The sequence below is a fragment of the Schizosaccharomyces osmophilus genome, chromosome 1, assembly GCF_027921745.1.
Source record: "Schizosaccharomyces osmophilus chromosome 1, complete sequence".
NCBI lineage: Eukaryota > Fungi > Ascomycota > Schizosaccharomycetes > Schizosaccharomycetales > Schizosaccharomycetaceae > Schizosaccharomyces > Schizosaccharomyces osmophilus.
Window position 1 is genome coordinate 4,298,636 of NC_079238.1, and position 24,864 is coordinate 4,323,499.

A 24,864-nucleotide genomic window follows, 5' to 3' on the forward strand; every position below is an offset into this window, starting at 1 on the left:
GAGTATAAATAATAGTCAAATGAACTTCAAAAGCTTGTAAAGACCTTTCCTCTGCCTTTCTTCCTAGATCAAATCTTTAAAAGTGCCGTAGATGTTTTTATGTTTAAGTTCCTTTTCATCTATTAAGTGACTAAAACAAGTGCTTCTTTATTAGTAAGACATTCCATTTAAGAGAAAAATCGTTCATCTTTTGAGCGCTGCTTTGAATGTTTCTACAAAACAACCAACTCCCAGCCATGGAATTGGTTTTGTAGCTACTGATAACTATTCATTATAAAAACCAATCTATTCATTATTTACAAAACCGAAAAGATGTTATCCTCATTATAAATAAATTCCCTTAACTATTCTATTACAGCCAAGACAAAAGTCATTAGCCTAATCCAAATCCTTTCAGCTTTCACTCTGGATTCATCCAACAGAAAGCACTCATTAAAATCCTTCATATATAAAGAATTGCAAAGATAATAACCTTTGGGTCAGCGAATTCTCCGAACCAAAGTCAATAAGCGTTAAATATTTACTCTTCTGCATCATCTATTTCTTCGTCCAAAGGTTCCAAAACATCGCAAGAAAATTCTTTTTCATAATCGACTCCCATGTAGGAATCACAGAAGCAACTGAGCTTAAATGACTTATTACCGGCTTCTGGCGGTACAAATTCCAGTTTTGTAGTTAAGGATCGACCCAAAGTAACCTTCTTGATTGCTAAAAGGTTTTGGTCATCGGAGACGACTAACCACCAATGCTCTGTCTTTTTCATAGGGAAATAAGGGGCAAACACGGTGATATCAACTTCCTCTTCTTCTTCAACTTCTCGATTCAACTGCACTAACAGCAATGTAGAAGAGTTTGCATGTACATTCTCCGAATCGTGAACTTCAAAATTGATGTCAATGTCAGGATAATTATTAATAAAGTCTGCACATTTGGCAAGGTGAGCATTATCCATTTGCAACAATTTCATGCGTTCATCGTCATCCATGTCAATTACATCGAATACATCATGTACTCCCTTCTCATTGCAGCGGTTAATTAATGCATCATCAAAGTATGGAATTTGTTTCAAAGGACTGTCGCGATCCCACATAGCTTGTGTAACCATCTGTGACATTTCCATCGGTCGGATGCAAGCGATGAGATAGCCCTCAGAAGAGAGAGTATCAACACATGCACTGAGCAAATTCAACACTTTGCCGAGCAAGAATTTTTGGTCTAATGCCAATTCCGCGGGTAGTTCAAAGCGCGAAAAATGGGCAGCTAACAGAATAAAAGATTTTGTATGAGGATCCTCATAATCTGGGTTGCTTAAGCGGACAGGTAGCCGTGAATGAATACGAGCCAAAGCAATATCCTCATATTTCCTTATAGGCAATTGTTCAAATTCCGCGGCAGATGTTACAATTTCCAACAAACCTTTCATCTTGGTACGCTCAGTTAAACTAAGAGCAAAGGTTTGCATAGTAACATAGGTGATTCCGTAAAACGATGCAATCATTGCCAAATTCAATGGTACACAACTGTCATCTTCTTCATCAACAGTAATCAAACGGGCTTCATTTAAATCATTCATCGTGGTTTCAACGACGTCTGACAGGAATTCCGAAACGGATTCATGGGTTATGTCTTGAAGACCATAATATGTAGGGTTCGCAACCAATCTTCTATACATGTAAGTCCATGTCAACCAATCTACAGCATCCTGTTTGCTTTCAACAGTTTGCGTCGAGATTTCCGAAACAAAAGCATCGTGAAGCCACACTTGCAAGTGACTTTCCATGGGTAATGGCTCATTTAAGAATCTCTTGTAATAGTCTTTTTTAGTATTCACTGTCAATAGAACGGCCTGGCTAATGACATTGCTTCTCATATTTGCCGTGAAACCTAACATTTGCAATAAATCACTGATAGGATAATCGATGTATCGATGCTCTTTTCCATCATATTGCTGAGTCCCCATTACGACTACAACATTCGATTTGACATTCAAAGAATATATAACATCATGCGTAGCGATCAATACTTTCATGAGTCCATGTTGGAACATTGCCTCAATAATACCTTTATCATGTGCAGATGTAATTTCCGAAACGAATGCTATTCCGTGTCTAAGAGACTGACGCAAAGTAACATCCTGGACCGTCTCAATTGCTTCCGTTTCTGCTACAGAAAACTGGTATTCATCTTCATCAGCCAAACTAAATGTGACAATATCAAGAGCAAGTTGTCTGGCGACTTTCCGATCAGGTGTAAATACAAGACTGGATTTTCTTTGAGATATACTTTGCACAAGAACACGATATACAGGCTTAGACATAGCCAGCATAAGCGACGGAAAGTGGCTAATGCTAAATGATTGCAAATGAATCGTTAACGGGTTAGGCCTATCCTTTGGACTAAAGTTGAATATATTTTGAGGACTAGCTCCTAACCATTCACCGAGATCTCGAGCGTTCGCTAAAGAAACAGAAAGACCAACAATTCTTATATGCTTTTCTAATTGCAAAGACATATAACGAATTCTTGAAAGTACAACTTCGTAAAGAGGGCCATGTGTACCACCCAGTAATTGAAGATTGTCGCATATGTACATATCAACCTTATGTATGCTGCGCATTGTTCTCCATCTTTTCGATAACGAATCCCATTGATATGGTGTAGCAAATATAAGATCAGCAACCTGAATAAGCTTCAAATCTTCAGATCGGTCACCGGTCAACTTAAATAGCACCTTTCCTTCACCAACATTACCAAGTCTTTCTTTCCATTCTTCAAACTTTTGGTCAACAATTTCTTGCACTGGAGCAAGATAGACAGCACTACCAGCATCAGGATTTTTCCAGTGATTCAATAATGCGAGTTCAGCACACACCGTTTTTCCACTACCGTTAGGAGCACCAATAAACAAGGTGTCACTAGATTTATATAAAGCATTAAAAACCTGCGTTTGTAATTTGTTAAAAACATTGAATTGGGAACTGTACAAAGAAATATACTCAGGATTTCCCAAGGCACTCACAGGCACGTTTTGCAAATCGAGAAGAGGAGTCGGTGCTGGAAATTTTTCAGGCATAATCAACCGCTTAAATGATAACGGCACTTTGAAGTTGCAATGTAACCACCGATCGGATACAACACTGATGAAGTAATTAGGAGGCAAAGGATCTGTCAAGGTGACAGTAAAATTCAAAATATGTTCATCTTCCTGGTATTTTTTGAGTAAAAAGAACTGTTCATAATGCAAAAGAATTTCACCGTTGACATCTTCAACCAGTACCCAAAAAGCCTCAGAAGTACCACTCAAGGAATCATCCCAAGTAAACTGCGAGGATATTGATAATTCAACTCTTAATAATGATCGAGTAATAGGTTGAATATGAGCTTCAACATTAATCCTGGGAAATGACTGAACCATATTATAAACTCGTCGTCCTTCCTTGGGAACGCCAATTAATTCACCTAATTCAGCAGGATCCAAATCAAAATACCGATACCAAGAGAAGTCTTTCTTCTCTACTCGCCGAATTACTTCACTAGGACAGTTTGGAAACTGTCTCAAAGGACTCATAGTGGGCCAAAGACGTTTTTCAATCATCTTGCAAGTGTCTAATGCCATCTTCGCAACAGACGACCATCCGCGACGAAGGGCAATTTCAAAAATCGCTCTCATAATTCTTCCTGCAGACTGAGTTACATAAATCATGTCTGCTACTAAGGCAAAACCATCAAGTTGCTGTCTTGATATGTATGATTGCAATAATGCGTTGACTTTTGCTGAAGAATCATCAAGACCTTCACGTATAGGGATTGGTACACGCTCTAAGAGTCTTGCGAGCTCGACTTTTTCTTCCTCTCGTACAGGTATATATTTAAATTCGTCCGATAAGCTGAAAATTCTGAACAGTTCTATGAAGGAAATAGACTGATTAAATAACCTGTTATACGTAGCCATTGAATTGTGAGATACATAGTAGCTGGCAGCAACCTTACCAAGCTCAGTTGCCGTTAGTGTACCGCTTTCTTTGTTGTAAACAAGAAGTCTACATTTTTCGAGAAGTAAAGCAGCAGAGTGAACCAAATCGGCTCTTTTTTGTATCAGATACTTGTCATTTTCATATTCTGGACCTACACTGTAAAGTCCGGGAGACCTTAACATTCTTACATATAGGTAAGTAAAACCCAACCATTCGACACCATCTTCAATACTTTTAACTGAACCCATAGCAAGTTCTGCGTTCAGACAGTCAGCTAAGCGGGTCATAAGTTGCGACTCAATTGGCAACTGTTGGTTCATTAAGGATAGATAATACTGTAGTTCAGAGTGTGCAGTAATAATAATACCCTCACCATATGTGTCAAACTGTGGTCGGCCTGCTCTACCAAGCATTTGAAGAACATCTTGGGGTGAAAGTTCAGTCCAAATACCCTTTTCAGGTGAGTATATCTGAGTACCTTTGATGATTACAGTATGAGCTGGTAAATTAACTCCCCAGGCCAAAGTAGCAGTACTTACTAAAACTTGAATTGTACCTTCCGCAAATAAATCCTCTGCCGTTCGGCGATCCTCACGTCGCATTCCTGCATGATGTATAGCAAACCCGTAAGGAAGAAGATCTTTCATATGCTCATTTTTGGTGGTATCAGCTTCGGTTTGCAAAATTTCACGAGAAGCAGCATCCGAACGTAAAATATGGCCAATCGTTTCTTCTTCTAAAGCCTTGTCTCGTATAAAGCGAGCAGTTTTATAAGTTTCTTTCCTAGAATGCACAAATATAAGAACTTGATTTTTGCCAGCGTGCTGCATTGTCTTTTCATAACAAGCTTCGTTAGTAACTTGCAACCGCTTAATTGGTTTCTTTTCCGTTACTCCAATAAACTCTTGTTTTAATGGACAAGGGCGATATGTTGAATCAAAATAGAACAAACCTTTGTTGGGATTTACTCGCAAAAAGTTCGAAACATCTGTATAATTAGGTAGCGTAGCTGAAAGGCCTACTAAACGAATTCTCTCCAAGGACTCTTCTTGATGACGGAGAGTACGTGCAACAATAGATTCCAAAACTGGTCCTCTTTCATCATGCAACAAATGAACTTCATCTATAATGATTAACCGAACCAAATTGACATAAGATAAATCGTTTGATTTTCTGGTGATAATGTCCCATTTCTCAGGTGTCGTAACAATAATTTGTGTATTGGTAATCTGTTGCTTAGTTAACTGGCTATCACCGGTTAACTCTGAAACTTGAATCCCATATGGGTTTAATCGCTTTGAGAAATTATTGACCATTTCCTGGACCAAGGCTTTCAATGGCGCAATATAAACAATCTTGAAATCATCTTTTCGAAATGACAAATCAGAATTGAGATGTTTCTGTAATTCGTTCAAAATACATAACATTGCAACATTAGTTTTACCAGCGCCAGTAGGAGCACAAAGTAAGATATTTTCATCTGTCCCATAAGCAATTGGGAATAAGTGACTTTGAATTCGGTTTAATGAAGGTGTATTGGGAAATGCTCCGTGTGCCCATTCAGGAAGCTCATTCACAGATACTAATCGTTCATCTGGTTTCATTGTAGCCTTGGCGGGAGCAGGAACATGGATTTCTTCAAATCCTTTACCAGTGCGTCGGAATGAGCCCTCAGGAAGCTTAACGGCCTTATTCGACATGAGATGAGCACCTTCTGAAAAAACATAGTTTTCCAAGTTCACTTGTTGCTTGGGAATCACTTTGTTGGCTACCTCTTGACCAGGTTTAGGTGTCATATCCTCATCAGGAGCAAGCCTTTGACCATCTACGGAAGGTTTTTCTTCCTGCTGTGCGACCTCGGATGGAATGGGTGCGTTATACTCCAAAGATTGTAAAATCCAGGACTGACCAGCTTCTCGAATACTTTCCTCTATAGTAGAGTGTTCCTTCTCATCGGCAGCTCGCGTAAGTAGAGTACAGAAAACTATCATCCATCGGTTTTTCGTTAAAAGTTGTACCAAAGAAAAATGCTCATAATCAAAGATATTCATTAAGTCGTTTTCAAGTTCACCGAGATCTACATTGGATGAAAGAGAATCAAATGCAATATTTGTTTTTTCTTGGCAAATATGAGCGTCTTGGTAATATTTTGCAATTTCTCTTTGAAGCCAAAATGCATCTATGTCTCTTGGATGAAGTTTTGAATCTTCAGACACCTTTCTAGCATCGCCCGAAATAACTGCTACCTCCGCGTCTTGGTCTTCTATAGGGATTCCTTCGTTCTTTACATCCTCGTATTCGGTAGCGGCGGGTTCTACTTCCTCTTCTTCCATTGCTTCGACCGCTTCTTCTTCCTCATCTGCTTCATTGAACAATACTGGTACACCTGAATCATACAAGTCTCTTTCGTCCATGGCAGTTTCTTCCTCTCTGGTATAATCGGTTAAACGATTGCCAAGATTTATTAATTGTGAGAATCGATCATTAGGAACCTTGACACCTAAAATCTCGTTCACTTGTTGATTTTTACTTGATTCTGCTAAAGTTTCATCTTTTATGATTTCAATCACCAAGTCAGATGCAGACCGTAAAACCTCAGGTGCCTGATCACCTAAATATTGTTGTACAAAGGATAAAATGTAGTCATATACTTCACGCGTCTCGTCCGTCAAGGGTTGGTATCTTAAAGATTCTAAGGTATCAGAAGTACCTAGCAAAGTTGAGCCAGTGGTGCCTTTACGTCTAAGCAATTTATTTTCAGCCCCCGCAGGATATCCTTCAGCAGAAGGAACACGGGCTTCCTGTACTTCTTGAGTAAACCCTTGAGGAAGAGTCTCTGCTTTACTCGTTTGTGCCCGAGTACCCATTTCAGACACATTTACACGGTTGGCAAGTGACTCTGGCTCTCCTGTAGGCTCCGTGTCGCGTCTAGACACAAATCTTCGATCAGGCTGCGTAACCAAATTTGACATGGCATTGTAACTATACTGCGACGTGTCAATTCTAGGTTTATCCTTGTCGCTTCCATGTTTGGAGGGATCTTTCGACCCCCCTTTGGAATTTGCACTCGACATGATTGTGAGTGGCGGACGGTAAGTTCCCTATGCTATTGTATACAATATAGCTTCTAGTTAGAAAAAGCAAGTGGTATATGTAGATGGGTTTCTCGGGAATAGAGAACTACAGTGCACGCCAGCGTACACTTCATGGAACTGATATGTTTCGTTATATGATTTTTGTAACGTACTGTCTTTCGTTATTTGGATTTTTGGTTTCCTATGCACATTAAACAACACTTGTCAATAAACAATATTTATCAACTATATTTGGGTTTCGACCATTTGTCATTTCGTTAAAAGCCTATATGGATGTTAGGTGTATAAGTTTTACGTAGGAATAAAATTGTACCCTACCAGTAGCACTGGATGTGATTCAAGAATCGTTTGGATGCTATTGAAAAGACGTTGTATTTTTCAACAGAACTAGAAGCAAACATCCTTGAGAGAATGACCGATGACGAGTCTTTTGAAGGAGACGATTGGGATAGCTTGGATGTGCAAGCAGTAGATAAAATTGAGCACGAATTACAAAACAACAATGTTGGATTGCAAGGGTATTCAGTTGATGAATATATAGAAGCGCATAATCAGGAGCCACTTCGATTACAGCACGAACTAGATCGAGATGCTGCTCAACAATGGGTCTATCCAATCAATGTGTCATTTCGAGATTACCAATTCAACATTGTTAAAAAAGCACTCTTTCAAAACGTCCTAGTTGCTTTGCCAACAGGTCTTGGTAAAACCTTTATAGCTGCGGCGGTGATGATGAATTACTTGCGATGGTTTCCCAAAAGTTATGTTATTTTCATGGCTCCTACGAAACCCCTAGTGACCCAGCAAATGGAAGCTTGTTACAAAATAACAGGAATACCACGAAAGAAAACGGCCGAATTAAGTGGCCAAGTACAGGCTGGCATCCGAAATCAGTACTATCAAGAAAGGAATGTATTCTTCGTCACTCCTCAAACACTTTTAAACGATTTAAAACATGGAATTTGTGATCGCACAAATATATCGTGTTTGGTCATTGACGAGGCACATCGCAGTACCGGAAACTATGCTTATGTAGAGGTTGTTCGTCTGTTGTACTTTGGGAATAAAAACTTTCGAATCCTGGCATTGAGTGCAACTCCTGGAAGTAAGATTGATACTATTCAGAGCGTTATAGATTCACTGCATATTTCTTGTATAGAAGTTCGTAACGAGAACAGCATTGATATCGCACAATACGTACATAAAAAGGAAGTAGATCGAATTCTAGTGGATTTGTCCCCTGACATAATAGACTTGAGGGATCGGTTTGCTTCTCTTTTAGAGCCAATGCTATTAAAACTGAATCAAGGAAACCTTTACCGAGTACAAAACGCTAGAGAAATCAATTCGTTTACTTTGGTACAAGCAAAACAAGCTTTTTTGGCGACTTCCGGACAAAACTTTGCAAATAACCAACGTTGGGATATTTTGAATACATTCGATGCGCTTGCTACGTTTGCATATCCTCTCAATCTTTTATTAAATCATGGCGTTCGTCCCTTTTGCGAAAAGCTTCACGAAATTGAAGAAGAATGCTCAACCGGGCGAGCAGGTTATAAGAGAAGGGTTTTGTCAAATCCTGAATTTAAGTCGTTGCTAGACGATACTAAAAGTTTGCTTCAAAATAACGATTATTATGGGCACCCAAAGCTTGAACATTTGCAAGAAATTGTAGCTAATCATTTTGGTACGGAAAATAAAGACAATGAAGATACAAGAATCATGATTTTCGTCGAGATTCGATCTAGTGCTGAGGAAATATTTCGCATACTAAGTCGCAGCTATCCTACAGTGAGGCCTGCAATTTTTATCGGTCAATCTTCAGTTAAAAAAACTACAGGAATGTCGCAGAAATCGCAAAATGAAACAGTGAGACAGTTCCACAAAGGTGATGTTAACACATTGATAGCTACTTCAATAGGTGAAGAAGGTTTGGATATTGGAGAGGTCGACATGATTATCTGCTACGACGCCTCGGCTTCTCCGATTCGAATGCTACAGCGAATGGGTAGAACTGGAAGAAAACGTAAAGGTTATATATACATGCTGTTGACGCGTGGAAAAGAAGAAGCTAAATGGGAGCGCGCCAAAGACGCTCATAGAACAATTCAAGATAATATCATCCATGGGAGAGGACTCGTTTTATCTGACAAATCTCATAGAATTCTTCCTAAAGAAATTCAGCCTTTGTGTGAAAAAAAGGTTGTGGAGATTCCAGAAGAAAATGCTGCTCCTCTTGTGGGTTCAAAAGATAAGGAAAAGCAAAAACAAAAAACAAAAAAGAAATTTTTTATGCCAGAGAATGCCTTACATGGTTTTATACAAGTATCAAGTCTTACAAAACCTAAACGGTCGTCTAAAGTTGAAGATACCTTTGAAATTACTGAAGACGAACCTACTGCTGAACATAACGAAAAACTAATTTATTATAGACAAGTACCAAAGAGGACGATAGATATACATAAAGGACGAGATTTCAAAAACATGAATACGACAAGCAGAGTCCCCCACTCCTTGGCTTTCAAATGCATACAATCTTTTTTAAATAATATGAATCGATATAAAGATTCCTCAATCTCTTACAAATGGAAAGAGATATTTCAAAAGAGTTTAGAAGAAGAAAGCACGAATGACTTTTCTCACAAGAAACCAAAGATTTCTAATCTAAATCTGAAAAAACACTTTGATGCTACCTTGTAAGTTTTATCTTCTTGATTTTTTTTTAACATATAGAGCAAGAGATTCTAGAATTTTATCGAAAGGGAGATTAGAGCACCGAAAATTATACCACTCGAAAAACGGTGTTGATGCATCAAATCTAGAAGAAAATATAGAGAAAGATCTTCCGAGTTTGAACCTCACGTCTTCTCAAAACCACACAAACACTGATACCAACTCCTCTTACGCAGATAGACAACGTCGACTACAGCAACTAGTAGAAAGGCGTAAACGATCGAAAGGAATGTGGGTATAGAAGGGAATAGATTCCTTTATTTAAATTATTTATTGTACTTTAATTATAAATTTTTCATTTTATAGTCTAATTCGAACAGATAATCGTAGCATTCCATTTGTGTCTTTGACTTTTCCCAAGTGGATCCCCAGCCTATCGCTCCGTAGCCACGAATAAGGATTGCATTTGTTTCTGGATACTCTTCAAGGGTTTGTTTTATACTTTTAAAAACGCATTCAGCTGTATCGTTCTGTATTACTATATTAACCAGTCGTTAGTATAAATACACGAGCGGTAGAATTAAGCTTACTAGGTACTTTTAGAGAATCAAAACAGCAGAGGTAGCCATTGCTAGGATGGCCCTTGGGGATCCCTTTGATCATCTCTTTCGCTCGAGTATGAAATTCCTTTTCATTGTAAAGTGAAGCACCAAGGGCAGCAAGTGAAGTAGACAAAATACAAGCCACGGCGTCTCTTTTCCTATAATTACGTTTTAGACTTTTATCCATGACCATACACTTACTCTAAAACATAGGCAAAAATCTTAGACCACTCAACATCATTAGGTTTGGAAGAATCGCTAAGCGGTTGTTAGTGAACTTGAAAACTAGACAAATATAATACTCCCTCAATGGCTGTTCAAACTTACCTTAAAGAGAATTGAACAAGGTCTCCTTCCTGTAACATATCTCTTTGAACACGGTCTTTTGCACAAAGTATTTGATCGCTGAAAATGAGTCAGCATGCAAAAAGTTACTAACTTTTTATTATTACCCGTTTCTTAAACAAAAATTCCCACTGTGTACAGTTAGCTACGAGCAAAGTAGTCAAGCCAAGGCGCTACCTTCCAAACTTCATCCATCCTTGTTTATAAAAATGAGGAATCATTTCCAAAACCAACTGTTTTTCTTTTCCTAGACTCATTGCTATCGTACTTCAATTGTTTACTTTTGAACTATAATGCACTCCCTTTTTTATAGGTGAAAAGAGGTGGTTACTACCTTGGAAGAAATTACTATATTTGGGACCTAAATTGTTCAAGCAAACTCTTCTTACGTATGAGTGAAGAACGAGTTGAATCTATTGCCTAAAAACATTTACACATATATATTCATTGAGGATAGATGAAAGAAGTTTCAATACATTAAACCCTATATAAAACACCACCGATTGGAAAATAATAACACGTTCAAAAGATTTTTTTGTAACAAAAAAAGTTTTTCTTTTTTGCTTTAATATACGACTCAAGAAAAGATAAAGGGGAGAACAGGAAAAGGTAAACTGAAAAAGACTGAGGAAGAAGCCGAAAAATTGAAAGATAGTAAGGTTTTACTTTTTGACAATTGTAACAACATCTTCGTCCAACAAAACATGGGCAAGACCAACACGCATACCGGGATAAGGAACGCTCTTACCCCAGACGTAGGCATGCTTGAATTGACTTTTGATACTGGAGTGAATGTTATTACAGAAATCTTCGACACTAGAGTGACCGGAGCGAAGAATGACAGGCTCAGAGTAGTCAGGATTAAGACCCCTTGGACGGGTGTAAATACGAACCAAGCTTAAGTAATCCCACATTGTAGTCTTAAGTTCGTTAATGTTCCAACCCTTATGACCGCAAATAGGAACAGCATTGGGGATACGATCAATCAAGTCTAATTCTTCCAAAGAGATTTCATCGATCTTGTTAAGGATGTAAAGAGCTGGAATATAAACACGATTTCCTTCTAAAACGTCAATCAAGTCATCAATTGTAGCATCGCAGCGGAAGGCAATGTCAGCAGAGTTGACACGATATTCACTGCACACAGCACGGATTTCGTCCAAGTCAATGTGGTTAAGAGGTACGGTGTTGGTAATGTTGACACCACCACGTTCCTTCTTTTTAAAGACAATGTTCGGGGGATCCTTGTTTAAGCGAATGCCAAACCCTTCTAATTCTTCCTCAATAACACGTTTATGAGACATAGGCTTCAAAACATCCAAAACGATAAAGATAAGGTTGCATGTACGAGCAACTGTAATAACTTGCTTACCACGACCACGGCCATCCTTGGCACCCTCAATAATACCAGGCAAGTCAAGAATTTGAATTTTAGCACCGTTGTATTGCATAACACCAGGGACGGTTGTCAGCGTAGTAAACTCATATTCTGCAGCCTCACTACGAGTACCAGTCAACTGGTTCATCAAAGTACTTTTACCAACGGAGGGAAATCCAATGAAACCGACGGTACCAATACCAGTACGAGAGACATCGAAACCGACTACAACAGTTAGTTTCATGAAAAAGAAAGTAAAATTAAACAGTATAAGCTAAAATACATACCACCACCGCCACCACCGCCGCTACCGGACGGTGTGATAAGTTCGCGCTTTAGTTTTGCAAGTTTGGCTTTGAGGCCACCCAAATGCTTAGACGTAGCTTTGTTTTTTTGGGTCTTGCTCATCTCATCTTCGATGTCCTTGATCCTTTGAGCTGTGGTCGACATTTTGGGTTACCTTCCAAGATGCGATATTGGAAATTGTCAGAATCAAAAAAAAAGACTTTTTGCCTACGTAAGGGAAAGACCGGCTTTTCCGCGGTTCATATTATCATATAATCGAGGTTCCCGCGGTTCTTGTGGCGTATAAAAACACTGCGCTATAGGTTGTTCGGAAATGCGTTATATTCTCGTATCCCGATTTACCAACGTTTTTTTGTTTCTCCGTAAGTGGACTCCTATGTGCTTTTTCTTACTATATTTTTGTATACTGGAAGGATATGAATTTTCATCTTCTTGCATCAATTTTTTCAATAGCTTCATATATGAATAAATAGTATATTGACAAACTCATAGAGGACTTGGAATTACTTCTGTATCGTCAAGTCATCATAGGCAGCAACTGAATAAACAAATTCCAAAAGTAAGGGCAACCAAAGAAACCGTCATTAACAAACAGGAAGGCTTTAACTTTTTTTAAAAAGGTCTGGTTAAAGAAAGTAGTCGTGTTTGTTTGAAAGTCTTGAGATGAGTATGAGACGTATGTCTTTTGCCTTGGTAGTCGCTAGTCTTGCAATGGCGAGCATTTCTGCTTCCCAATCCGACTTCAAAGCAAAGTTTTAGAAAAGAAAGAACAAATTAAAAAACACGGATGACAGTCATTCTCTCACATAGACTGCAAGGACCTTGGAATTGCAAAAACAAAAATGTATCGTTTATAAGGAAATAGGATGAAGCAGACAAAGTCATAACAAAATTTATTAAAAACAAAACGTTAAAAAGGAAAAATTAATGATAGTCGGTTCCGATTCGTTACAATCGTAGGCAAATAAGATTACAGAACAAAATAAATTCGAGACTCATCAAGCAGTGAAAGTTTTAAAACAGAAAAGGAATCACTGCAAGGCGGTCTTCAGGGTAACGCGAGAAATGGGAACGATACCAAGAATGGATTCGATAGGCGCGTGGGAGCATTAAGAGGATCTCGGCCAAAAAGAACCACCAGATGGGTTCTGCTTGCATACCAGCGGCCAAGTAGCAGCCAAACCACTCGATCCATTCACAAAAATAGTTGGGACAAGAGACATAGGTGAATAGACCACCGTAAGGAATCTTGTAATGAGATTGAAAGGAAGAAACAACCTCCTCCTCATTAGAATGAGATGGCAGGATAGTCGAAGACGAAGAATTGGTTTGCTGAGCTTTAGAAAGTGGGCGTCGCCGAAGGTCATAAAGTATATTGTCATGATATATGTTGCCAATCCAGCCGAAAAACCATAAGCATCCACCTACAATGAACCAAGGCAAAGAAATTGGGTGATGTTGTACGGTGGCCTGAAGCAAGTATAAACCAATGGACATTCCGTTTAGAAAGTTGAATAAAATGGCAGAAACGAATACAGTCCAATGCATAGGTGAAACGTGAGGAGCAAAGATAAGCGGACTCACAATAGCACGATTGGCATAATGAATCAAAAACATAAATGCTAATACTTTACGAAATGGGTCCAAGTCATGCAAGGATAGATCCCCTACAAACCCAGGAGCCAGAGAGTGGTTTCTCTGTTGTAATGCATAGAGAAAAGTAACGGGAGCTACTAATTCCATAAGTATCCAACCAAGACGGCCTGGCACATAGCCTTTAGAGAACCATAGTGTTGGTTGAGCTAGTTTTCCATGAGGAGCATTTACAAAGAGCACAAATGGAAACACACCCACAACATATGTCTGAAATAAATTTAAATAATCGCTATACAACATTTGACACCTTTATGAATGACTTGCTTTTCTTTCTATCTTAATTGACTTAAATAATCACGCATGCTTTGAAAATTGCTGCACCTGTATGCAGTCGAATGTACTTTCAATTTGATCAAACTCACACCATAGCAAGATGAATTTTTGATATAGTAAATCTGATCCAATCCTTTCTTCTTTCGATAATGGAAGTGACTGGCTTTTATAGCGGTAGTGATTGTGGGGGCTGGGGCTTTCGGGCGTATATAAATAGAAACCAGCCCGAACATACTTGCCTTGCACGACACGCATCAAAGGTAAAGCAAATTCTCTTCGTTCCCTCAGGAAGAAGTTTCTTTTCCTTACTTATTCTTTTCTTTCCTAATATTATATTTTTTCTCGAAAAAAATATACCCAAAATACCTCATATTTAGATTAGTGATCTGTTAGAGTCATTAATCGTTTCATACATTTAGTTCCAAATACTATCCACATAGATATTCAGTATGGTTCAATCTGCTGTCTTGGGTTTCCCCCGTATCGGTAAAAACCGTGAATTAAAAAAGGCTACTGAAGCTTACTGGAGCGGTAAGATTTCCGCCGATGAGTTGAATACTGCCGCTAAGAACTTGCGTTTGGAGCATTGGAAGCTTCAAAAGGATCAAGGTGTAGACATTGTTCCTTCTAATGACTTCTCTTTCTATGATCAAATTATGGATCACTCCTTCACTTTTAACGCTATTCCCGAACGTTATCTCAAATATGATTTGACTCCTTTGGATACCTATTTCGCTATGGGTCGTGGTATGCAACGTCCTGCTGCCGATGGCAAGCCAGCTGTCGATGTTCCTTCTCAAGAAATGGTCAAGTGGTTTGATTCCAACTATCACTTCTTGAGACCCGAAGTTTCTGACAAGACTGAGTTCAAGTTGAACTCTACGAAGGCTGTCGATGAGTTCCTCGAGGCTAAGCAAGCTAACATTCAAACCCGTCCCGTCTTGTTGGGCCCTGTCACTTTCTTGTACCTTGCAAAGGCTACCAAGGAATCCTCTGTCAAGCCCATTGACCTTTTGCCCAAGCTTGCTTCTGCTTACGTTGAACTTTTGAAGAAGCTTGTTGAAGCCGGTGCCGAATCCGTTCAAATCGATGAGCCCATTCTCGCTCTCGATTTGCCCAAGGAGGTTCTCGACAGCTACAAGTCCACCTACGAAACCCTTGCTCAAGCCGGTGCTAAGCTCATCTTGACTACCTACTTTGGTCCTTTGAAGCAAAACATTGAAATCTTGAAGGGCCTTCCTGTTGCTGGTATCCACATCGATGTTTGCCGTGCTCCTGAGAATTTGGACGATACTCTTTCTATTCTTAGTGACAAGCAAGTTCTTTCTGTCGGTATTGTCTCTGGCCGTAACATTTGGAAGACTGATTTCCAAAAGGCCGTTGCCGTTATCGAAAAGGCTATTGCTGCCGTTGGCAGCGAGCGCGTTATCGTCGCTTCTTCTTCTAGCATTCTCCATATCCCTCACTCCCTTTCTGGTGAAGACCAGTTGAAGCCTGAAATCAAGCGCTGGTTCGCTTTTGCCGTCGAGAAGTGTGCTGAATTAGCCATCTTGACCAAGGCTGTTAATGAGGGTCCTGCTTCCGTTCGTAAAGAACTTGAAGCTAATGCTGCTGATGCTAAGGCTCGTGCTGAGTCCCCCATCACCAACGTTAAGGCTGTTCGTGACCGCCAAGCTGCTGTCACCCCTGAAATGCACACCCGTGCTACTCCCTTCGAAAAACGTTACTCCCTTCAGCAAGAATCTCTTAAACTCCCTCAATTCCCTACTACTACCATTGGTTCTTTCCCTCAAACTAAGGAGATTCGTGTTACCAGAAACAAGTTCGTTAAGGGTTTGATTTCTGCTGAAGAATATGACGCTTTCATTCGCAATGAAATTACTGACGTTGTCAAGTTCCAAGAGAACATTGGTCTTGATGTCTTGGTCCATGGTGAGCCCGAACGTAACGATATGGTTCAATACTTTGGTGAAAAGATGGAAGGCTTTGTTTTCACTGTTAACGGTTGGGTGCAATCTTACGGATCTCGTTGTGTCCGTCCCCCTATCATTGTTGGTGATGTTTCCCGTCCCGGTCCCATGACTGTCAAGGAGTCTGCTTTTGCTCAATCCGTCACCTCCAAGCCAATGAAGGGTATGCTTACCGCTCCCATCACCATTTTGAGATGGTCCTTCCCTCGTGATGATGTTGAAGAATCTATTCAAGCTCAACAAATCGCCCTCGGGTTAAGAGATGAAGTTTTGGACCTTGAAAAGGCTGGCGTTCGTGTCATCCAGTGTGATGAACCCGCTTTGCGTGAGGGTCTTCCTCTCCGCCGTGCCGACTGGGCTCAGTATGTCGACTATGCTGTCAAGGCTTTCCGTTTGGCTACTGGTGGAGTTAAGGATGACACTCAAATTCACTCTCATTTCTGTTACTCTGACTTTAATGACATTTTTGATGCTATTCAAGGATTGGATGCTGACGTTGTATCCATTGAAAACTCCAAGTCTGATATGAAGTTGATGTCTGTCCTTAGCAACTACAAGTCTTGTATTGGACCTGGTCTTTTTGACATTCACTCTCCTCGTGTTCCTCCTGTTGAGGAATTCAAGGAACGTATTGATGCTCTTATTAAGTCCGTTCCTAAAAACCGTCTTTGGATCAACCCTGACTGTGGTTTGAAGACTCGCGGCTGGCCCGAGACCACTGCTGACTTGGAAAACATGATTGTGGCTACCCGAATTGCTCGCAATGAGAATGCTTAAGGTTAGCAGAATGGTGTTAACATTCAAGTAGGCATGGTAATGTATACTTAATAAGGAATGAAAAAAGAAAATAAAGGTTGGTTGTTAACCTTCAACATGGTTAACCGGTAATGAAACGATTTACGCTACGATAATGTTTCTAAAACCGCATAGCTGTTTTCTCATCAACTGAGGGTAACAAGTTGATAAATTTTTGCTATGCGTTGGCATCTTTTGTCTAATTCTTTTTAATAATAGATTAAGAAATTGCATTGTTCTTTCTACAGTTAATTACTAAGTGTCAAGGTAGAAGGAGTAGAGAAGTTGGTCGAAAAAAAAAAATTTCTGGTTAGTACTGGTATTGACTGTATGTAGGTCATTAATATTCTGACAGTAAAAGTGTTTAGCTGTAACCCTAGCTTATGAACCATTTTTTTTATATTGAATTGACTGTTTAAAAACATTGGTATGAAAGAAAAGCAGTATAAATTATTAGACATGAGCTAAAATTGGAAAAGAGAGATTTGGCGGGTATTTAATGCATATCTATTTAAGCTTTTTATGTTTGATCACTTTTGAATTCCTTTTTCGTTTTTTTCATCGGCGGGTGCGAATAAAAAACGACGTATAATAGCAAAAAAATAAGATTCCAAGATTAATCGCTTTTCCAATTATTAGTATTTCTTTACCAGTAAGACGGAAACTATACTTATAAATTCCTGGTATGGGAAGTTTCAGTGCATGTCAATGCTTCTTTTATTTATCTATCTACTAGCATGTGAAATGTAAGAGCCTTAGCGCTGACTAGAATGCTTCATTGTTTTATGTTTCGATGAGAGAAGACACTTTTTTTTTTCCTATGAACTTATTAAGAGACGTTGTATTCTTCTATGTATTACTTTTTTTGATACTTTTTTAGGTGCTTGGTAGGTAAAACTGTCTGAAGTCGAGGATAAAGGCTAATGCTTGTTCGATGAAAACTCGGTTTTATCTGACAAAAATTGGTTCTTTCACCTGAAAAAAGTGAGATAGAAGCAAGCATATAAGATATATGGATGGATCAAATAGTCCTGAACATTTACGAAACAGACGATATAGTCTGCTTTCAACGGACAAATAACACGATAGTATGATAGAATGATATTTCGCTTTATTATTTCTTGTTTACTGTCACAGGACGAATCTCACTTGTTATGAGAATAAGTATTCAGTGGAAAAGATGTAAGTAATAACAATTCATAAAATTGTATGTTTGACTTTTAAATTGGATACTTTTGTACTATAGAAGAATAGTAACAGCTTCCAGGGATCTGATTCACTAAGTAAGTTGTATGAACAATTTTATTTAGCTAGATCAGTCAAATCTTCCAATCTGAAGATTTGAGCTTTCCATTAGAGGTATATATATCTTTCTAGGATTAGTCAGTTTCTATATAACCTTAGTTCTAGATTTATAAAATTTTCAATCGCAAAAATGAACATTTAGTTTTGTAATAACGTATTTGATAATACAATACATTTATTGTATCAAGATATTAGTAATATCGTATACCGGTTATGACATTTACAAGATGTGCACTTTGACATTCTAAAGAGTTAGTAAATGAAAATTATTTGGTTACAAGAGGGTTTCTATATTTGTTACGAGAGGATTTAACTTGCTTTTTATAAAGGACTTTCTCCACCAAATCTCTATTGTCATTATTCAGGTAAACTAGTTCAACGGTAGAATATGTAGTAGAAGCATCAAGTGAATCGTATACGCAAACGAAAAATTCACACAGAAGAGTTTTATAACTCGTCAAGTAAACTTATTTGCAACTATAAATTATTCTGTTATAAATTTATGAAAAATCTCCACAATACCATGTTTACGACTTTGTCATGACTAGAGTAGAATACAAAGAACATTGTTACTTAATTGATCTCTTTAGGATGATTATCGATGGAAAACTGCTATATATCTATCGCTTGCAGGTACCCGTAGACCCTGATATATAAGAAACCGTTCAAATGACTTAAATATCGTTTATAAACAATTCAATTCATTTATTGGCGTTTTTCCTTTTGCAGGCGCCATTTTTCTCATAATTAGCACCTTTGATTGTTGCTGTAGCGCTTTGTTTCAAAAGATCAATCTCGTAAAGAGTCTGTACCAAAAAAAAGAAAAAAAGTTGCGAAATCTTCTTTTTATTGAATTCTAGCTTTGTTATTACGTGGAATTCCCGGTCATGTCGAGCGTTGCAAAGGCTGAAGAGCCTATAGATGGAGATTTGAATGTTCAGCAAAGATCGAATACTCCGAACTCTAGCATTTTCTCAAACGAAAATCAAAATCAAAATGAAAAAGTAAAAGTGATTCATGAAACAAATGTTGGTAAACATGAACAGGCAGATGGGTTTTCCTCGGATGCCGACAGCGACGAGGCATTGATAAGAAGTATGGGTTATAAGCCAGTACTTCACCGGACCTTCAGGTTTTTTGAGAGCTTTGCCGCTAGTTTTGCTGCCATGGATGTTGTCAGTGGAGTTCGTCTTACATTCAGTTACGGTGTCACATTTGGTGGACCAGCTGCATACTGGGTAAGTATGCTGGTTACGGGCGTGTGCTCTACAATTACCGCGGCCTCTTTAGCTGAATTTTGTTCTGCCCTACCTACATCTGGATCAGTCTATCTTTGGGCCGCTGAGGCAGGGGGACCCCAACTTGGACGATTTTTCAGCTTTTTGGTTGCTTGGTGGTCGACGACTGCGTGGACAACATTCGTTGCCTCAACTTCACAGTCTTGTGTAAACTTTATTTTTGGCGAAGTTAGCGCTTTCGGAGGCAGTTGGTCGACCGATGACTCCAACGTGAAATTTCGTGCAGTCCAATGGATAATTGCTGAAGTTGTTTTGGCATTGGTAATTCTTCTTAACCAGGTTCCGCCACGTTACTACAAGTGGATCTTTAAAATCTCTATGGCCCTCATTTTTATTGATTATATTCTAAATTTGATTTGGCTTCCCATCGCTACCTCTAAAAAAAGCCACGGATTCCAATCTGCCAAGTGGGTATTTACAGAAACAATATACGATCAAGCCGGCTATAGCAAAGAAGTTTATGATACAAATGGAAATATCGACACGAACTTGTCCAAGTTGGTTCCCAAAGGCTGGCAATGGTGTCTTGCTTATTTTGCATCCGCTGGTGTCATCGTCGGTTACGATGCTTCAGGGCACATCGCTGAAGAAACCAAAGATGCTTCAAATAAAGCTGCTCGAGGAATCTTCTTTTCCGCTCTTACATCTTCCATTGTCGCTTTTAGTCTTACCATCCTCTTTTTGTTCTGCTGCCCTCCATTGGATACTTTTAACAACATTATGTACAGTACTGCTTCGCCTCAACCATTTGTCAGCTTTTATTCCTATGTGTTGGGACGTGGTGGTCATGTCGTTATGAATGTGATTATTATCTTAGAATTATTTTTAAATGCCGTGATTGGTGTCCTGGCTTGCAGCCGTTTGGTTTTCGGCGTCGCTCGGGATGGTGTCTTGCCTTTCTCGGGTTGGATCAGTCAGGTTAGTAAAGGGGGACAACCAAAGAATGCTATTACTGTAATTTTTATTGTTTCTGCTTTACTCCTTTGTACCATATTGCCCAGTTCTGTTGCCTTTTCTTCCCTTGTTTCCGCGGCCGGTGCGCCCAGCTTTGCTTGCTATGCACTTCTTGCTTTTGGCCGTTTGTTCATTACCCGTGATAAATTCCCAAAAGGTAAGTGGTCTTTGGGAGTCTTTAGCAAACCTTGTATGGTGGTTTCACTTCTTTACAACTCGTTTGTATTTATTGTCAACATTTCCCCTTATTCTTACCCTGTCACTGGTTCCGACTTCAATTATGCCATTGTCATCACTGGAGCTGTCTCTATATTTGCAGTTATATGTACTTTAGTGATTCCGCGTTCTCGATGGCTTGCTAATCGCTATCGATATGATCAAAGTATTTCTTCTACCGACAAGAGTGAAAAATGATTGCTTACGTTCGCAAGTGAATGCAAAATTTATACCAACATGTAATTCGTCTTTTCTTATATTTCCTGTGGTATCCAAATGAAGCATCAGCCCGAAGGTTTGCGGATTTTGTTTGATATTGAAACAGTGTTTTTCTAGTTTTTCTTTTCTTTTTTTGTGCTCATGGATGAGCAATAAAAGCCTTTTTTGGGGATTGCTAATTGTTTTGTTTTAATAAAAATTGGTTTATTGATATGAGGTATTGGGAACAGTATTGATGGAGGCATAGAACCAGGAGTGTTGAAGAAGTAAACTTTTGTAAGCATACATTCCTTCAGCACGAGAAGCAGCACTTTGTTTTATGACTCAGAAAGCTAAACTAAATAGAAAAAAAAATTTAACTGCTTCTGGTGAGGCTCGAACTCACGACCTTCCCCTTTCATCTTATGAGAGGGACGCTACCACCAACTGAGCTACAGAAGCTTTGCTGATGAATGCGATAGCATGCTATCATATAAGATACAAAAAAGGGAAGTACTGTTAGGTTTGTAGAATGTAAATGAAAACGAAACTGGTGCACTGAGTTATTCATATCTTTTTTCTGTAAGATGGGTTTGTTAGCGATTCAAAAAGAGTCTATCTTGTGCGGACTGTCGACATCCGGTTTGTTCAGGACAGGGAAATAAATACATAATTCAACGGCAGTACTGGGATGATAGATTTAAGTTGATATTCACAGGACTCCCTCTTCCGTTTTATAAACGATGTGCCTTAAGGGGCGATGCCAGAAAAACGCTACTGTAGGATCCAAGAAATAGTCAGTTCGTACTAATGATCTTTTATGCTATGCACTGTTTGCTGGATTTTATAAATAAAAATTAGATACAAAGATTCCTGCTTTGGTTATGAACACGGCCTCTTACTATTAAAGATATTAAAGAACCTTTGATTCATAAAGTCAAATTCATTTGCAAGCACACTTTAATAATTAACATACAGCAATTCAAATATATTATTTAAGACAAGAATACATTCCGTCATGTATATCGCACGTTTTATATATTTCGAAAACCTCTGTTTCCTACAATTTCTTGTTTGTTTATTTACTAAGAACGTCCAAGGTGATCGTAAAATGCAAACATCTGCGAAATCGCAGCTTCTTGATTTCCTACTGTAAACAAAAAGACTTAAACAAAAAACCAACATCTTTTGTTAAATTATAACCCTCTCTTCCTTCTGTGTGTCTTGCATTTGCTACTTGATTTGATTACTGTTTTTTTTTTTTTTTTTGGAGGTTTACTGTTTCGCGGATTTCACTTGTTGCTGAAAATCCCTAATTGCCTATTATATTGCATAAAATGTCTTTTCCATTCGTTTCTGATGTTTCAAAAGACCCTTTAGGTAGGTTGTGATTTGGTTGTGGTATCAGAAAAGTTTACTAATGAGTCATATTCATAGAATACGAGTATATAGAAGAAGATATGCCCATGGGCTCCTCTACGCCTACTAAATCACAATCAGGAAATGGCTCCTCACGAGGGTTCGATGGCTCTCATCAACAACGTCTTCAAGAGGCGCTCTTCGAGTTAAACCAAGAATCCATGCATTCCATTCATTTGAGCATAGACGAGTCTATATCTGAAAATAACAATATATTAAACGATAGAGAACTCCAGCACCCTACCTCTTCTTCTCTACCACAAAAAGATGCACCCGCAGAAAGTCCCTCGAAATTGAAAACTCCCATGAGCAGCTGCTTTGAGGAATGGTTGCCATCGTCCAAATACAAATATTCAAGTCCTACAAAGAGTCCTACTAGGTTTCTTGCTCCCACATCTCCCACGAAGCGAGGTATTCCTCTAATGGCAATCAATGCAAATCAAATAACCCCTAAAAATCGCAGCCTTCATGGAAAAGCAAATTTCGAAAACTCCTCGTTACCTAGATCTATAGACCGAACATTCAACAGCTTTCGTACTCCTTCTCGCCCTGGGTTGCGAAAAGATTCCCCCTCCCCTTCTAAGACTGCCAACAAACAAGAATCGCTCAAAAAGAAAGATGGAACTCGTTGGAACAATCAATCATCCACCACCAATTCTATTCAAGGAGACGCCGTTTCGAGAGAGGATGCTGCATCAGAAACTGGTCAATCTTTCAATGCCTCCCCGTTTAGAAGCTTCATGGAGACTACTTTGGAGGAAAGTCTGGCGCATGATGATGCAACATGTCCTCATCTTGTCAGATTAGAAAAATTTCGAGAACTACTTTCCTTTGTTCAATTGGAGTTGCAATGTTATGTTGATCCGTACAAAAAAGAACTTCGAGAAGCCAAAGAACAGATAGCCTTAAAGGACCAAGAGTTGGAGATTTTACGAACTAAACTAAAGAATGCTGGTCTATCCTGATTCCTGTAGATATGTTGTTATGCGGGTTCTATGGCCGTTTTGTAAATTTTGTACTGTTTCATTATGTTGATTATTTAATCCTTACTCAATCTTTTTTATAATCTCTATTAATTCCTAATAAGATTTCAATAGCGTTTACATAAGTAATTTGTCCTACTAGCATATTCTGTAATGTGAAAAAGGCAAAATCAACCTCAAAATGATCAACAATCTGAAAGGAAAGAAAAGGTATCATTATTTAGTTGGGAGTGTTTGCAAATCGAAAGATTAGTCCAGAACTTGAAACTTTCTGTCTCAAATCATGGTGATCCATTTCATGAACTACATTTTGTTAATAAGTCAGTCAAGTAAAAAATAGTCAAAAATAGCTTACCATCTTCTAAAGTACCCCATTTATTCGTTTGAAAACAAAGTTCCAAATTTGTTAGTTCAACCACTTCGTCAGATGATAGCTCGCCTTCAAGAAGTAGCGTTGACAAGATAAAGCTTTTGCTTGAAGCAACGCATCGCTCGAAGGCCGCTAACTGCCAAGGATTTAATGAACTTAACCATTTTTGAATCTTATCATGCGTTTCTGTCGATTGTTTACACGCTACAAGTCCACCGTCGCCGTCCAGGTGTTTCAAGTGAACATCAAACTTTTCTTCAAATGCCTTCTTTAATGGAAGCCACTTCTTTTGTTGTTCTTTAAGAAGTTTTCCTTCATACTCTTCCGTAGGTGCGTAGACCAAAATGGTATCCGTGTCAATAAACTTTGTCACCTGGTCAAAAACTTTTGCCTTTTCACTTTCAAGCTCTGATACATCCATTGCCCTCGAAAAAAGCGATGTAACAGGAAGCATATGTGGACGAATTGAACTTGATGGTAAACGATCCCATTCAAGAGCGACTAAATGAGCTAAAGGCCGCATAAAAGCGGGAATTTCCAGTATTTTCCCAGAGGGCGTTTTTATAGAACGTCCATCCAATTTCACAAACGCTTGCCCATTCTCGTTGGAGACGGATGTGTTTTTCCAAAAACGACGAAAGCCATCGGGGTTTCCATTATTTTTGATTACAGTAGAGCAAAAATGTCTAGAAAACAGTTGTTTCTTTGCCAAAGTAATTCCACGCAGACTCATTGTTCAAAAGGGAATGAACTTCTTTTCGTATTCAAATATAGATTTCAAGTACTGGACTTACAAAGTCATTCCTTATTTTAATTCTCCTATTGATTTTAAATCAAACTGTCGTCTTCTCAGATAAATATTTCGAAAAAAGGACGGCAAAATGCTTTTCGGTCGCTACCGCAAACACTTCTGAGCTTGTTTGCTGTTTTAGAAAGGTCAGCGAGAATAGTAAAAATCAGTTTTCAAGTAAGCTGAAATAACGTTTTTGCCTATATACAAATTAAATGAAACTAATTATTCTAAAAAGTTTTTTCAACCGTGTAGATTTCTTTT

The 24,864-nt window shown here is 38.7% G+C and overlaps 9 protein-coding genes and 1 non-coding gene across 10 annotated transcripts; 4 read left to right on the forward strand and 6 right to left on the reverse strand.

Annotated features, from left to right (window-relative positions):
• Window positions 1-520: 520 nt before the first annotated feature.
• brr2 (U5 snRNP complex ATPase subunit Brr2) lies at window positions 521-7,048 on the reverse strand (the record flags this gene model as incomplete). The annotated part of the gene is made up of 1 exon (XM_056180748.1): window positions 521-7,048. One exon carries the CDS (start codon window positions 7,046-7,048, stop codon window positions 521-523), a length of 6,528 nt encoding a protein of 2,175 aa, XP_056036146.1.
• A 432-nt stretch (window positions 7,049-7,480) lies between these two features.
• Window positions 7,481-10,043, forward strand: fml1 (ATP-dependent 3' to 5' DNA helicase; the record flags this gene model as incomplete). The annotated part of the gene is made up of 2 exons (XM_056180749.1): window positions 7,481-9,765; window positions 9,803-10,043. 2 exons carry the CDS (start codon window positions 7,481-7,483, stop codon window positions 10,041-10,043), a joined length of 2,526 nt encoding a protein of 841 aa, XP_056035562.1.
• Window positions 10,044-10,086: 43 nt separating this feature from the next.
• Window positions 10,087-10,946, reverse strand: SOMG_01957 (5'-methylthioribulose-1-phosphate dehydratase, adducin Mta3; the record flags this gene model as incomplete). The annotated part of the gene is made up of 6 exons (XM_056180750.1): window positions 10,087-10,280; window positions 10,333-10,502; window positions 10,546-10,602; window positions 10,672-10,749; window positions 10,797-10,820; window positions 10,867-10,946. 6 exons carry the CDS (start codon window positions 10,944-10,946, stop codon window positions 10,087-10,089), a joined length of 603 nt encoding a protein of 200 aa, XP_056036147.1.
• A 405-nt stretch (window positions 10,947-11,351) lies between these two features.
• Window positions 11,352-12,517, reverse strand: SOMG_01958 (GTPase Obg family, involved in cytoplasmic translation Rbg1; the record flags this gene model as incomplete). Its single annotated transcript, XM_056180751.1, has 2 exons — window positions 11,352-12,292; window positions 12,355-12,517. The coding sequence occupies 2 exons, from the start codon at window positions 12,515-12,517 to the stop codon at window positions 11,352-11,354; spliced, it is 1,104 nt and encodes a 367-aa protein (XP_056036139.1).
• Window positions 12,518-13,387: 870 nt separating this feature from the next.
• SOMG_01959 (steroid reductase) lies at window positions 13,388-14,269 on the reverse strand (the record flags this gene model as incomplete). Its single annotated transcript, XM_056180752.1, has 1 exon — window positions 13,388-14,269. One exon carries the CDS (start codon window positions 14,267-14,269, stop codon window positions 13,388-13,390), a length of 882 nt encoding a protein of 293 aa, XP_056036140.1.
• A 482-nt stretch (window positions 14,270-14,751) lies between these two features.
• met26 (homocysteine methyltransferase Met26) lies at window positions 14,752-17,049 on the forward strand (the record flags this gene model as incomplete). The annotated part of the gene is made up of 1 exon (XM_056180753.1): window positions 14,752-17,049. One exon carries the CDS (start codon window positions 14,752-14,754, stop codon window positions 17,047-17,049), a length of 2,298 nt encoding a protein of 765 aa, XP_056035931.1.
• A 2,210-nt stretch (window positions 17,050-19,259) lies between these two features.
• On the forward strand, window positions 19,260-21,038 carry thi9 (plasma membrane thiamine/proton high affinity transmembrane transporter Thi9; the record flags this gene model as incomplete). The annotated part of the gene is made up of 1 exon (XM_056180754.1): window positions 19,260-21,038. The coding sequence occupies one exon, from the start codon at window positions 19,260-19,262 to the stop codon at window positions 21,036-21,038; it is 1,779 nt and encodes a 592-aa protein (XP_056035930.1).
• Window positions 21,039-21,419: 381 nt separating this feature from the next.
• SOMG_20085 lies at window positions 21,420-21,500 on the reverse strand. The gene is given in 2 exon segments: window positions 21,420-21,455; window positions 21,463-21,500. It is a non-coding gene; the product is annotated as a tRNA-Met (tRNA).
• Window positions 21,501-22,375: 875 nt separating this feature from the next.
• On the forward strand, window positions 22,376-23,422 carry SOMG_01962 (Schizosaccharomyces specific protein; the record flags this gene model as incomplete). Its single annotated transcript, XM_056180755.1, has 2 exons — window positions 22,376-22,418; window positions 22,476-23,422. The coding sequence occupies 2 exons, from the start codon at window positions 22,376-22,378 to the stop codon at window positions 23,420-23,422; spliced, it is 990 nt and encodes a 329-aa protein (XP_056035933.1).
• A 238-nt stretch (window positions 23,423-23,660) lies between these two features.
• atp12 (mitochondrial F1-FO ATP synthase chaperone Atp12) lies at window positions 23,661-24,543 on the reverse strand (the record flags this gene model as incomplete). Its single annotated transcript, XM_056180756.1, has 2 exons — window positions 23,661-23,743; window positions 23,796-24,543. The coding sequence occupies 2 exons, from the start codon at window positions 24,541-24,543 to the stop codon at window positions 23,661-23,663; spliced, it is 831 nt and encodes a 276-aa protein (XP_056035932.1).
• Between the last annotated feature and the right edge of the window lie 321 nt (window positions 24,544-24,864).